The 15,786-nt window shown below is 44.0% G+C and overlaps 1 protein-coding gene across 10 annotated transcripts in view; it reads right to left on the bottom strand.

Annotated features, from left to right (window-relative positions):
* Positions 1-15,786, bottom strand: part of RIN2 (Ras and Rab interactor 2) — a 245,328-nt gene that overhangs the window by 102,161 nt on the left and 127,381 nt on the right. For all 10 annotated transcript variants that reach the window (XM_074318234.2, XM_074318240.2, XM_088789282.1 and 7 more), the window contains one exon: positions 15,537-15,629. In XM_074318234.2, the coding sequence (XP_074174335.1) occupies positions 15,537-15,629 (93 nt within the window). The remainder of the gene's footprint in view (positions 1-15,536; positions 15,630-15,786) is intronic.

The raw sequence follows: 15,786 nt of genomic DNA, 5'->3' as shown, positions 1-15,786 counted from the left end.
TTAGGCTCACATCTCAATTAACAAGAGTCCAACAGAAACTGTCGTGCGGGAGACCCTGCTCGCTGAGCCATTTGTCGTGCGGGGCGGCCTGCGGGGTCTCTGGTCCCGCTCCCCACATAAGAACGCAGGATATGGTGAGGCCAAAAAGGAACACCCACGGAGCCATAGGTAGGGGAGTCATACCACTATGGTCTCACGGGAGGCTGGGCCCACAGGACGCGCGACCTGCCTTTCCGCCAACCGACCGACGATTCTCCTCCACTCTCCTCGACTCTGTTCCTCTACTCTCTTCCGCTCTCCTCGGCTCTCCTCGGCAATCCTCGGCTCTCCTCGGCAATCCTCGGCTCTCCTCGGCAATCCTCGGCTCTTCTCGGCAATCCTCAGCTCTCCTCCGTAGCCGCAGCAGTTATACTAGCGGCCAATTGGCTAACCGGCCACAGCCGCTGGCCAATCAGCTACAGCTGCCGGCCATCCACTACCCGAGCCAGCACCTTTACACATGAGGCTGAGAGCCTGTAAACTACTTTCTGCGGCTCTGTCCCCACAGAAACCATGACATGGAAAGTGGAGGTGGTGGGGCCATATCTCATTTCAGAGTTGGTCGAGGCACAGAATCAGCATTTTAAGGCCCCAAGGGTGCTAGTTCCCATCTCTATGAAATTCCTTCCAAGCCAAAGTACAGACACAATGGAACCAGTACAGAATTCACAAACTGTGTGACCTTGGGCAAGTTTCATAACCTCTCCATGTCTCAGTTTCCTCATCCATAAACTGGGCATAATGATAGTGTGAACATTGAATAAGTTAGTGGGTTTATAATGCTTAGGATGATGCCTGGGATAGTGTTTGTGAAATTTAACATAAAATTTAAAACGGAGTTGAGTAAGGAGAAAGGCTGGGCTGTGCATATGGAGTGACACCAAAATAATGGTTTTCACTGAAATGTCAAGCATTTAGCAAAAGACATGCTGCTGTTCTTTGTTCTTCTGTTTCTTTGGCAAATTGTGCTGTATACAGACAAGAGAGTTGGAGAGTCATTTCCCCCAGACTTTCTGTGGAAAGGGGAGGAGACTGCATCTCTGAATCTTAGCACGTGAATATCCGAGCACCTGTGTGTGGATAAATAGCAATGTCAGGTGTTAGAGGCTCAAAGTGGTGATTTTTGCTTCTGTCTGTTACAACTGAGTCACCCGGCCTCTGAGGATCTCCACTGGTGTGTCTGTGTGTAGACACTTTTGAGTGAGTAAATAAAACGTGGGGGTGTAGTGGGAAAGCAAACAGAAAAATAGAACGTCTTATCAGACGGTGCCAGTGACATCAAGGCTTACAGAGAGGCAGTTATTGAAATCATCAAAGCACGATGTCTGAGCTAACTGATGCTCACAACCCCGCTGGGAAGGCAGTGTTACTCCATTTCTCAGACAGGGACATGAAGCCAGGTCTACAATGCAATTTCTGTGCTCTTTGTATTGTCCTGTCTACTCATTCAAATATATAGAGTGTAGAGCAGCGGTTCCTACACTTGAATCCCCTGGCACACTTGTTAAAACACAGATGGCTGGGCCCCACCCTCGGAGTATCTGATTCAGTGGTTCCAGGTATCTGCATTTCTAAGAAATTTATAGGTGTAGCTGATGCTGGAAGCTGACACCACACTTTGAGAACCACTGGTCAAGTTTGCCTTGATAACAAGCTCTGGGCAATGCTGATGCTGCCCAACTAAACATGATTTAATTTTCTAGGGGAAGATACCTGTGTTTGACTTTGCTTTGTGCTACTCTACTAATGAAGGGCTCAGGCCCCGTGAGGTTATATGTCAGCTGTTGATTTCTGTTCAGAAAAAAGATTACCCCAAAGGCTACCATTTTATTCTAAAACTGTAACCAGTTTTTATTTTAACTCAGCAAACTTATTACAGAACGCATTTCTAAGTTTACTACAAATATAAAATTTGTCAAAGTGTTCTTTGAACCAGCTTTACATTAGTTTCCTGGTTGAATAAAGCTTTGACAGAAGTTTCTAATTTGTATGAGAGTTATGTTTTAACTTTTTGAAAATTATACATATGAGACAATAGTCTGTGGGGACAGAGCCCCAGAAAGTAGTTTCCAGGCTCTCGGCCTCACATAGACAGGTGCTGGCTCAGGTAGTACATGGCCATCAACTGTGATTAGATGGCCATCAGCTGTGGCTAGTTGGCCATCAGCTGTAACCAGTGAGCCATTGGCCACTAATATAACTGCTGTGGCTACGCTAGTAGAAAATGGGGGCTAGCAAGAAGATGGTGGCTGAGCTAGCAAGAGCAGATTGCAGAGAGGCGGATGCCGCCAGTGAGACTATAGTGGTATGACTCCCCTACTTATGGCTCCGTGGGTGTTCCTTTTTGGCCTCACCATGCCCTGCATTCTTATGAGGGGAGCGGGACCAGAGACCCCACCTGCTGACTCCCTGCATGACAAATGGCGCAGCGAGCAGGGTCCCCCGCATGACAAGTCCAAACCTATATCTCCCTCCTGGGCATCCTCCTAATTGTGAAAACTCAGAGTTTCAAGTAAGCCCGGAGAAATATGTGGTTGAGGGGAATCAGAGGAACCTATTTCACTCCTGATTTGAAAAAACAAACGAAAAAAACAAAACAAAACAAAGTTTTTTGAAGTAAGTGAGAATGTGTTGAGGCCAGATAGGCAACATGTAATATCAGAAATGGATGGCCAAAAGATGCTGGAAAAACTGTAGTAGTGACACTGTATTTTCTATTTTTGAAATTTAAACCTCTGTTGTAACTGGATTTGACATTGGTTTGGCTTGGAAATTTTTGAAATTTTTTTTTCTTTCTTTGCTTGCCTTTCCTCCCACCCAAACTTGATGTCTCTGTTTACTGTATATTTATTACGCATACCAGTTCCAATGGTTCTGTTTACTTCGGACCAGTGTGCACACATGGCCCGGTAACTTGGGAAGATTGTTGTTGTTGTTGTTTTTTGCATCTGTATGGGAGTCACTCCTGACCCAGAGGCAGACAAGCCTCTGGAAAGCCCTTTTTCCTGAAGTTGCCTGGCCAACTTCTCCTTCCTTTACTCTGCCCTTCCTCGCGTGTCTATAAAGCCTTTTGGCGGTATTAAGAGTGGGAAGGCAGTCTTTGTGACAGGGAGTCTACTGTCTCCCCTTAACGCTGGCATTTTGGAATAAAACCTGCTTTTCTTGCGACCAACTTCACCTCTGGAGTTTTGGCTTTCATGTGGCGAGCAGCCGGACCTTTTGCACGGTAATGAAACTACCCTATAAAACCATGAAATCCATTGCTTTTTGGAAACATAAGCAAGAACTGCCGTCCAATAAGTTCATGGCATTCCTAGAAAGTCATGCCCTGGGGGGCTGATCTGTGTCCTGGAGGTGTTTGGAGCAGATGGTGCTAGACATGCATGTGTATCCAAAAAAAAAAAGCCAACCTCTCTTCCAGACAGTCACTGTCTCAGTGACTTCTCCAGATGGAGTTTCCTGGGAGATCTCACTGGAAAAAGGGGGAAGGAGATCAAAGCGAAACCTTTAGAAAGCCACACCAGGTGGGGATGCCACAGGAGAAAGTCAGGCCAGGTCCGATTCCCATCCCTGCCACAAAGTAGCCAGACCTGGCACTTCAGCCTCCTGGGCTTCAGTTTCCCCATCTGTAAAAGGAGGAGGTTTAGACTAGATAAAACGTAAGCCTTTGCTGTCCAATACAGAGGCCACCAGACACATGTGGCTACTGAGCACTTGAAATGTGGCTAGTCAGAACTGAGACGTCCTCTGTAACATACACACTGAATTTCAAAGGTGTGGTACAAAAGAAAAGGACGTAAAATATCTGATTAATTTTTTTTTAAACTTTTTTTCGCCCTTCTGCCTCCCCTTTCCCCCACTCTGGTTCAAGCCGTTGTTTCTTAGTCTAGTTGCAGAGGACACAGCTCCCTGGCCCCTGCTGGTATTATGCGACTTGTGCTACTCCTGGCTTAGGCAGTCAGTCGCCGGTGGTCAGTTGGCCGCACACAGCAGCTCACAGCAGTTCTCCCCAGTTGTCAGCCACTCACGATGGCTGCCAGCCATTCATGGCAGCACACGGTAGCCCATGGTAGCACACAACACCCACAGCAGCTCACGGCAGCTCATGCCAAGCTCCGGCTGCTCACAGTAGCCCAGCTCCAGGGAGAACCGTTGTTCACAATCTTAGCTGTAGAGGGCACAGCTCAACGACCCATGTGGGAATCGAACCAGCGACCTTGATATTAGGAGCACGGTGCTCCAACGACCTGAGCCATCGGGCCAGCCATGGTTATTTTTATATTCATTACATGTTGACATAGTATTTTAGATATAGGTTACAAAAATACCTGGGTGCCAAAAATATGTATACACATTTTAAGAGAAGTTATCTATGTATCACTTTTTGAAGTTGAATTGAATTACAGTAGCAATGTGTATTGTAGCATGACATTCACTCAAAAGATGTCATTAATCAAATGAGTGCTAGCATCACCATGCAACAGGCAGTATAGTCAAAGAAAATGGTGGAAGCACAGTTGTCATTTGAGGAGCGCAAGACCATTTTGAAGTGGTATTTGAAATGCGTGAGCGTTGTGGAAGTACAGTGACAATGGAGGCGTGAGTATGAAGCAGAATCTCCAACATGCCTAACAATTGCACGCATTCGTGATAAGTTTGAGACACATGGTGCTGTGTGTGATGTGCACAAGGGAAGATCCGGGAGGCTTCGCACAGCAACTAATCCTGCTGTTTCTGTTCTGGTGTTGGAACAGTTTACACGCTCGCCACAGAAGTCTACCAAACAGTGTTTGCCATAATCAGAAGTGTCTGGATGCTGATGGTAACCACTTTGAGCACCTCTTGTAATTGCAGAAGTCAAATGTGACTCGTATTCATCTTTTGTCATTGGTATATATTGAGCATTACAATTTGAATACAGATTCTTCCTTTCTTAAAATGTGGACTTTTTTTTGCACCCTCGGTATATTATTAAAATAGATTATGTATGTATATTATTAAAATCAATTAAAATCGATTTTACTTTTGTGGCTACTAGAACACATAAAATGACATCTGTGGCTTACTTCTATTATGGCACAGCACTGCTTATGCCTGTCCAGAAGTAAGTGTCTAGGAAGAACTTATTTATGGAAAACAAAAGACACACTCAAATACTGATGTCAGGTACGCTTTACAATATCATTATGAACAATTATCAATATGTCAATAACTCTAACCAAATCTCTAATTGCTAGTTTGTTTCCACTGAAGGGTGCTTAGTACTGTCCTGGTCGTAGACTGGTACATGGTGTCTCCTGGACTCTTGGCATGGGATGTGACGCCTATTCCCTGTTCAGGGGTCGTGCTGGGAAATCAAGGGAGCAACACTCATATCTATGACTTTAAAGCATCCACAGGTCTATGTAAGGATTTGTTCAATGAAATTATTGACTAAAATGTGATTTTGGTTTTATCCATTATTTTTCAAGCTCCTGCCATCTCTATCCACTGTCACACAACAGTGAACTGCTGTCCTGTGCTGTGCATGCAGAAAAATGTCTCTCCATACAAAGAACAGTCTGAAAATTCAAATGCCAAAATCACTGAGGCCCAAGATGTGTAGTGGTACCAGTTCTGGATGATTGGAAATTTGCTGCAGGCAGAATTTTTGAAAGCGGAGTAACTTTCAAATTCCAAGGATAAACCGGTAGTTAAGGGAAGTTAGTTGGGGTCAACTGAATCATCACCTGGTTTATCTAGTTTGTAGAGTCAGATTTTAGCAATTAGGTTTTTTCAAAGTGAGTCCTACCTCTATTCTTTATGATGCCAGAGAGCTCTATTTTGGCTTCACTGAACCATAATCACAGGCTTTCTGTTTCTAAAGACAGACATCATGCACCTGTTATCCATGCAAATGAACAGATGAGGATTTCTCAAACTGAGCATCTGCTGCTGAGCTGAGCCCTGGAACACCCCAGCTCGTTTGTGAGCCCAGGCTCAGGGCATCCCCCCACAGAATGAGCAGTTTGAAGGCACAAGAGAGCAGGGTCCCTGTAGTCAAAACACATTGTCTTCCTGGTTAGTTAAGAACAACTGTTACTGTGTCCATGAGGCAAAGGAAGGCAGGAAGCAGGCACTCAGAAAGAGGAAACTGTACCAACTTGCAGGCTGGCAAGGGTAGGCTTGCCCAGGCATTAATGAGAGAAATGAGAATTGTTGAGTAGACAATTCACACTGGTAATTTCTGGCATTGTTCTCTGCTATGAGAAGTTGCTTCTCGGGGTCAGGGATATGGCAAGAAAAGGACAAAAACCTCCTGACAAAGCTCAAGTTATTAGTTAAAGTTTACTTCCTGGCACTACGCTGAGGCCACAGCTAGGCTTTCATACACATTTCTATCACAATTTTTTCTTCAAACAAAAGTAAGGGTAGAAACCAGCTCAGCCCACAGGAGCTCCGCTGTCAGTGGATAGAGTGGGTGTATGCTAGCCTGGAAGGGTAGCTGGGGACCAGATGGGGTGAGGTGGAAGGTGAGGGAGAAGAGCAAGGATAGGCAAAGCCTGGAGTCTGGGCATTGGCAGGTTTGAGCCACAGGAGCAGACCCACGATGACACCATGGCAGGACTAACAGAGAAAGAGTTCAGGAGAAGGTGGAAGCACAGCCTGAAAGTCCTTGAATGTCAAGGCAAAGAGTGCAGACCTGGTCCTGGGCCCAGCATGGAGCCAGTGTCTGCAAGCAGGTAACATGGATGGATGGAATGGTTTGTGAGAAAATAAACAAATGGTAATGCAGATGGATTATGAACATCATCTATAGTGCTCACAAATGAAAGAATGAGAACCTAAGTAGGGAGGTGGATGAAAAAAGGGAAGAAGGGTGTCAATTTTGGAGACTTGAGGGGGATTTACCAGCACTGGGTGCCTGGATGGGGTTAGGGGTGGGTGGTTTGGAGGAAGCTGTGGAATTCAGGAAAAAAATGGATCAAAGATGACTTTGAGCTTCTCTGCCCCTGTGTAGGACCACTTAGAACTTTACCAGCCTAGACAATGTTTTTCTCACATAATCGCTTTCACATAACACTACCTTGAAATCTGATACCGTGTTTCCCCGAAAATAAGACCTAGCCGGACAATCAGCTCTAGTGCGTCTTTTGGAGCAAAAATTAATATAAGACCCAGTATTATATAATATTATATTATTACATAAGACCCGGTCTTATAGTAAAATAAGACCGGGTCTTATGTAATAATATAATATTATATAATACTGGGTCTTATATTAATTATATTATTACATAAGACCCGGTCTTATAGTAAAATAAGACCGGGTCTTATGTAATAATATAATATTATATAATACTGGGTCTTATATTAATTTTTGCTCCAAAAGACGCACTAGAGCTGATTGTCCGGCTAGGTCTTATTTTCGGGGAAACAGGGTAGCAATAGGTGTCCACAGCTATTACTTAGGGACAAATAACTTTGGCTGCCTTGTCCAGGGTATCACAGGCCTCCCCCATGTGTTTTCACACAGACCTTATAGAGCAGGAAGATATTTCTCACAGATGGTTGAGTTAAATTAACAATGGCTCTGGAAAGGACTTTGGAAAACATGTTTGTCCAGCATAGGATTTCTGTGGCCAGGATTCCCGGATGTGCTCCATATGAACCATGGGGCATTCTCAATTACCCTGGAATGCTCAATCGGTGCATTATTCATGACCCTCATGTCCTGCAACTTATCTGAGTCATTTCCATGAGCCAGACAGATGTGAAGCCATAACTCAAGGCTTGCTACTAGTAGTTAGCAACTCTGGTTTAAATCCACAAACTGGATAGGGGAAGAGAACAAGGAAAAAGAAGTCCAGTGATCGCCTCCAATTGTCTACACAAAAATCACACGAGCCCTAATAACCAAGAAAGGTATAATAGTATTTGGAATTCAGCTATGAGCCAAGAATATAACCAAGAATTTTCATGCTGTATGAAATTGCCCTATCTGGTTATAAAGCACTGCTGGTGATGTGGAGAACAGCATTGTGTAAGAGTCATGCTGAAATTTAGTCCTATCCACCTCCCTAGATAATATGGAGTTAATCTCAGCTTGCAAATCAAAGGCTACTTCCTCAGGAAAGATTTCTCTGGAACCCCATATTACATCATATATTCTCAAAGCCCCTTTTACTTCTCACGCAAAACTGTATTTTCTCTTATGATTTATTACTATGGGTTTAGTGTGTGATTATTTGGTTAATGTCTTTCTTTGTTACCAGACTGAAAACTCCGTGAGGTCAGGATGGCTTCTGGGTTTTCTCTCCCCCGTGCCTACTTGATTACAGGTGCTCAATATTTAGGTGCATAGGTTTATAGAAATAAAATCATAAGGAGTAAATGAAGGCCCACTGGGTCCCAGAATGTGCTGAATGACAAGCCATCTCAACAACTGCACACCAGCATTTTTAAAACAAACCTCTAAAGAGTCAGTATTAAATGTTGAGAGGGCAGTTTACGTCATTCTTACAGATACCATGTTTCCCCAAAAATAAGACCTAGCCAGACAATCAGCTTTGGAGCAAAAATTAATATAAGACCTGGTCTTTTTAAAAATTCCCCCCCACCCCTTTTTCCACCTCCTCCTTCCCTCCACTCTAGTTCAAGCTGTTGTTTTCTCAGTCTAGTTGTGTAGGACACAGCTCTCTGGCCCATGCTGGTGTTGTGAGCCTTGTGCTCCCCACCCCATTGAGGCAGTCGGTCGCCGGTAGGCCGCTCACAGCAGCTCACGGCAGCTCACGCCGGCTGCTGGCCACTCACACTGGCCACCGTCTGCTCCTGGCAGCACAGGAGCCACAGCAGCACAGCAGCCTGCCGCAGCACACAGCACACTGTGGCAACTCACGCCAACCTCCGGATGCCCACAGCAGCCCAGATCCAGAGAGAGCCGTTGTCCACAATCTTAGCTGTAGAGGGCGCAGCTCCTGGCCCATGTGGGAACCCGCGACCTCGGCGTTTAGGAGCACGGCGCTCCAACCACCTGAGCCACGGGGCCGCTGAGACCGTCTTATTATAATATAAGACTATAATATAAGACCGGGTCTTATATTAATTTTTGCTCCAAAAGACACATAAGAGCTGATTGTCTGGCTATGTCTTATTTTCGGGGAAACACGGTAACTACATGCCTAAATATTGAAATATTTAATAATAATATTTAATTTTTAAATTATGTTAATGTTATACCATAATAATAATTATGTATTTTCATAGTAAAGAATAACAATGTCTATAAAGAAGAGGAAAGAAAGAAGCACAGTTGATCCTTGACATGGGGTTGGGGGCATCGACCCCCAAGCAATAAAAAAATCTTTCATATACAAAACAACTATTATTGAGAATCGCCTAAAATCAAGCTGAACTGAAGCCTTTCAACTAAGGATGTGCAGAAGAAGCCACTTCCAGATTGGTAGGAAGGTCAGAGATGCGGTACGGGCTGGTCCCATACCCACATGTGACCATTAAAGATCAGGAGGGCTATTTCGGCTGTGGAGGTCCCCCCTATCCTTTAAAGGAGCAAGGGATACCAGCCCCACCCCAGCCCAGGGTTCTAGTGCTGGGAAGAGAAGTCCCCATAATTTTTGGCTGTGAAAAACAGTGGAGCTTGTGACTGAGTGAGACAGTGCGGCTGCACTCCCAGGCGCTCCTCTTAAAGGGACTGCACGCAGACTTTCCCATCACTTGCTCTGAGCTCCAGTGCTGGGGCAGCAGCTGGAAAGGTAGTAGGGGCATATGGTGGGGAACTAGGTTGTCTGCCTTGGGACGGAGGCTGGAGAGGCGGCTTCCTCCTGGACAGGGGGAGCTGGCAGAGGCCATTGTTTCTTCCTTGTGCTCTCCCCGTTCCTGGAGCATGAACACAGGCAGTTGCCATTTTTGAGTCTCCACTGTTCACTCGCCCTGCCCTGGTGATTTGAGACTTGGCCCCGCCCAACTTTCAGGCACAGCCAGGCTGCATCCAATGTTTTCTTCATGCAGGCCGCCTGCGTTGGCTCAAGCTGCACTTTCCTAGGATCTCTCAAAGATTCGTGGAACCCAGACAAGCAGCATCTGACTTGAGCATGTCCTGTACCTCTGGCTGAGCAGCCGTAAGCCGGCACTAGTGGCAGCCAGCTTTGGTTCACGTCTTGGCCTCTCAAAGGCGCTTCCAAGCATAGCACGGGCCATCTGAGGATTTCTTTCTGGCTTCCCCTAGGTAGCCCCCCCCCGGGGGGGGGCACGGGCTGTGGCCTAAGTAGACCTACAGTGGATCCCCTCCAAGGTGGTCCTGGGACTGGCGCCCCCAGTGGTCAGCTTCAAAATGAGCTGGTGCATCAACTAGCCATCTCCAAGTACAACACACCCAACAGGCAGATTGGGGAGGCACTAGAGTCCTGCTGAGGCTAATCCTGCTCCATAGAGTCAGCCCCTGCACAACAACTCTTCCACTATAGTCAAGGCCAGTCCTCACAACCAGTGAGCCCAAACGTCAGTCCCTCCCATTGATGTGCAGTCATCAACCAAGGCTCAACTACAAGGAGGGCACACACAACCCACACAAGGGACACACCTGGAGCATGTGAGTCAGGTGACCAGAAAGACTGTGCCACTGAGCCCCAAAGCACACCTACTCCATAAGCCCACTGTACTAAGACCAGAAGACATAGCAGCTTTACCTAATACATGAACAAACACAGGGAGGCAGCCAAAATGGGGAGACAAAGAAACATGTTCCAAATGAAAGAACAGAACAAAGCTCCAGAAAAAGAACTAAGCTAAACGGAGATAAGCAATGTCTCAGACGCAGAGTTCCAAACACTGGTTATAAGAATGCTCAGTGATCTCAGGGAGAACTTCAACAGAGAGATAGGAAGCATAAAAATTGAGATGGAAACCATGAAAAAGAACCAGTCAGAAATAAGGGATACAATAATGGAAACTAAGAGTATATTATAGGGAATCAACAGTAGATTAGATGAAGCAGAGGATCCAACCAGCGATGTAGAAGATAAGGTAGCAGAAAACACCCAATCAGAACAGCAAAAATAAAAAAGAATCCAAAAATTTGAGGAGAGTTTAAGGGTACTCTGGGACAATATAAAGTGTACGAACATTCGCATTATAGGTGTACCAGAAGGAGAAGAGGGAGAACAAGGAATTGAAAATCTATTTGAAGACGTAATGACAGAAAACTTCCCTAACCTGGTGAAGGAAATGGACATACAAGCCCATGAAGCACAGAGAGTCCCAAACAAGATAAACCCAAAGAGGCCCATACCAAGACACATCATAATTAAAATGCCAAAGGTTAAAGACAAAGAGAATCTTAAAAGCAGCAAGAGAAAAGCAGTTAGTTACCTACAAGGGAGCCCCCATAAGACTGTCAGCTGATTTCTCAACAGAAACTTTGCAGGCAAGAAGGGAGTAGCAGAAAATATTCCCAGTGATGAAAAGCGCGACATACAACCAAGGTTGCTCTGCCCAGCAAGGCTGTCATTTAGAATTGAAGGACAGATAAGGAGCTTCCAGAGAAGAAAAAACTAAAGGAGTTCATCACCACCAAACCAGTATTACAAGGAATCTTAGAGGGCATTCTTTAAGATGGGAGGGGGGATTAAGGACGGGCAAAAGGGGAAGGGATTAAGGAGAACAAATTGGTTGTTATACAGTAGTCATGGGGATGTAGAGTATAGCATAAGCAATATAGTCAATAATATTGTAATAACTAGGTTGGTGCCAGATAGGTAGTAGATCTATCAGGGTGATAGATGGGAGGGGGGTTGGGGGCAGAGTAGGAAAGGTAAAGGCAATAAGAAATACAAACTGATAGTTAATACAGTATGGGGAATATAATTAACACTGTTGTAAAGATCATATAAGGTCCCAGATGAGAACTGGACTTATCGGGGGATCATGTCATAGACTGTAGCTGCCTGACCAATGTGCTATACACTTGAAGAGCTGAAGTAGAATAATATTGAATGTCAACTATAACTAAATATATAGGTATATATAGTCATGGGATGTGGAGTACAACATAGGGAAGATAGTCGATGGTATTGTAACAGGTATATAAGATGTCAGAGGGGTAGGAGTTTGGGGGGTGGGTTATCACTTTATGAGGGGTTTAAATGTCTAACTATTATGTTGTTTTGTACACCTGAAACTAATTTAAAAATACATATTTCGTATAACTTTTGACTCTACAGTTGGCCCTTGGCATCCACAGATTCAGCCAACCTCAGATGGAAAACAGTATTTTCGATCCACAGTTGGAAAATCCCTGGATACTAAGGGCTGACTATATTTATTGAAAAAAAATCCACATATAAGTGGACCCATGCAGTTCAAATCATGTTACAAAAGGGTCACTGTATATGGTAACTATATCATTTACACGAACATTTAACTTAAATAAATTTAAGCTCTATAAAATGAAAACAAGACAGACAATACCAAGTTAAATAGTGAAGGCCACTTTGCCCACATTTTCCTCAAGGGCATTTGACTCAGGAGAGATGGACAAGCAGAATTTGCCCTCAGCAGGTTCACGCAGGCCTCTAAACTCTTGCCTGATTGATTCTTTCATAGGACATAGCCTAGAAATACAAGTTAACTACATTTAACCTGCTGTTCAACTGAAAATTAAAAGAAAAAAAAATTTTTCCCCCAGGTCTGCAGAAAAAACTGGGTCCAACAAGGCCCCTTCCGAAAGGAAATTTCAAAGGCAATTTTGACTATACTCAATGTTCTCCTTTTGCTTTGACTTTAATAGCTAACTAGTATGTAAGATTCAACCCCGCTGCACTTCCTGAGCATAAGTGGTAATTATGGACTAGCCAGTATTTAGACTGATGTAGGCATGGATTAAGGAGGGGGTTGGCGTCATCCCTTCTACCAAGATGAAATAAATATCTCAGCCTAAGACAGAATCCAGGAACTAGAGATGAATCAGAAACCTGATGGGTCTAATGCCTGGTCTGCAGGAGACTGGAGGAACTGCTTGTCTGCTTCATGAGGGAGGATGTTATATAGGTTTGATTCAAACTGAGTAAACTGATTGAGAATTGAGACTGCTATGTCCACATAGCTTAACTATTAGTACTGAGTATCCAGACCATCTGTGTCAACATAACTACTAGGTGTAATCAAACAATAAGGTGAATGTTTAAATAATAAAAAATAATTTATTACAGTAAAAGACACATTGACATTAATCCCCCTTAAAATACCCCACCTCGCTTTGAACACACTTATCCCATCGTTCTTGCCACTTTCTGAAGTCCTCTTTAGTGAGTGTTTTTAGTTGCACTGTCATGGCTGCCCTGATGTCCTGAATCATTTTGACTTTAGGGAAGAGCCAGAAGTCACATGGTGCCAGAACCAGTGAATAAGGTGGAGAAGGACACACAGTAATGTTTTTATTTGACAGAAATCACCATTTACCAGAAAGAATGTGTGACACGGAGCATTGTCGTGATGGAGAATGATTTATGGCACACTTTAAAACACACCTTCTCTCAACTGTAGCTCACATCGAACTGACTGCACCGAACAAGTTGAAACTTGTCACACACTGTTACTAAGGTTCGATGCGCCGCTTCCTATATTGAAGATCCCTGCCTTTCTGTTGGATGGCACTCGGCAGCAGCATTCACTGTATTTTTTTATCACAACGTAAAGGTTCTGTGTCACACATCACTTCTGATACAGCAATTTCTGCCAAATAAAAACATTACGGTGTGTCCTCATCCACCTTATTCACCAGATCTGGCTCCATGTGACTTCTGGCTCTTCCCCAAAGTCAAAGTGACCATGAAAGGTAAACATTTTGAATCAATTCAGGACATCAAGGCAGCCATGGCAGCACAACTAAAGACACTCACGGAAGAGGACTTCCAGAACTGCTTCAGAAAGTGGCAAGAATGCTGGGATAAGTGTGTTTGAAGCGAGGGGGAGTATTTTGAGGGGGATTAATGGCAATGTGTCTTTTATCATAATACATTTTTTAAAATTTAAACATTCACCATAGTTTTTGATCACACCTCATATTTCTTCCGGGATATTCTTGCCCAGAAAGTTAAGGCTGTAAACCAATAAACAACTTGTTTGCTGCAGTTAATTCTTATAAAACAATCTGTCTTAAGCGAACAGTTTGTTCACCTGGGAAAACAGCTTGCTTATCACTAATGGTTTACTCACTAAAACTCAAGAACACTTGTCTTGTGGTATCCATCAATACTGAACTATTATGTCACAAACTTTGCTGAAATCCAATCACTTCTGTGCCTTGAAAAACACAGCTTAAAGGACTTGGACCTAGACCTCTAAACCCTACAGATACTCCTGTCAACCTCCTCTTGCTTAGATAACAACAGGACTGTGTCCTGGCAATGTCTTCACTTACCCAGTCAGCTACTGAACTTAGCTTTCCTTTACCAACAGGCTCTTCTGATGGATTTTTTGGAGTCCATAACTGACACAAAAAACCAGGTTTAGTCTTTTGGAAACAGGAAGCATTTAAATGCAAATTAATACATACTTCCAACCCATGCAGGTAGGGAAATTAGTAAAATTGTCAGTTTTCCTCCTTAATAAAGTAAAGAGGTCTCTGTATCATTCCTCCTTTGAGGAATGATTTGGTGTTTGTACATCTGCCTATGACACATTTCAAATGTACACTTTACCTTCATTTTTCTACTCTTTTACATGATTCTGTATTTTCCAAATTTTCTACGATGAGTATGCATTATTTTGAGGGTGGGTGAAAGAACACAGAGCAAAAGTCGTAGATGGAAATTATTCCCAAGTGTAAATTGCAAATGACCTCCAAGTCTTAATTTAAGACACACATATATACACACAGTATATAAAATACCCATTTAGAATCTTAAGCTAGTCAGGTAATTTTATCCCATCAACATCAATATGCATATTGAAAAACTGTACAATTTTAATGCTGCCTCGGTTCTCTCTTGCCTGATCATAAGAGACTTCTGGGGTGTTTGATAAAATATATCAGCAAATAACATTCAGTTAATATAGGGTGAGACCCAGGAATCTGTTTTTTGTTTTGTTTTTTAAATGAGCACTTCCTTCAGTGATTCATACAACTGAGTAAAGTGTAAAACACAGGGCCAACAGCACTGATTCACTGGAATACAAAGTCCAACTTCCATCGTAAAACCATCCAGCTGGAAAAGAAAGGGCTGAGCCGTTGACAAATAAAGATTGCCTCAACTGTCTTAGGGTGGCACCTCTCTGTGCCTGGGTTCTGGGCCTGTCTGGAAGCACTAACTCACAAAAGCCCCAACCTACTCTCAAACCTGGTAACAGCTCACAGCTGAACTCAGGAAAGCTCCCACAGCCAGAGCTGGCTTAGAGTGCAGGCTTCCTCTGCAGCTCGCAGGAGCGCCTTCAGCTTCCAATGCAGCCGAGTAAAGGGAGCAAGCTGCCACTTAGTGATCCCAACCAAGCCTTCTTTTTACCTTAAAGAAACTTCCTCGCTTGTCCAGACTGCGTGTACCCATGGTCCAAGCTGATGTTTCCTCCAGTGAGGCTCTACTGCATGCCTGGGACTCCTGAAGGTAGAGACATTTTTAATGGTTAGCCCAGCCTGTAGGAAATTCCTTTCTAAGCCACAGAACACTCACAACAACAGTCCTGCCAAGATCTTTTTCCATCAACAACACAGTGCCATTTATTTCCCACCAAAGCCCTTCCATCTCTTTTCAGGCT

This window comes from Rhinolophus sinicus, chromosome 13, assembly GCF_057876585.1.
Source record: "Rhinolophus sinicus isolate RSI-liver-muscle chromosome 13, RSI-T2T, whole genome shotgun sequence".
Taxonomy (NCBI): domain Eukaryota; kingdom Metazoa; phylum Chordata; class Mammalia; order Chiroptera; family Rhinolophidae; genus Rhinolophus; species Rhinolophus sinicus.
This window is presented reverse-complemented; position numbering and strand designations above follow the sequence as displayed.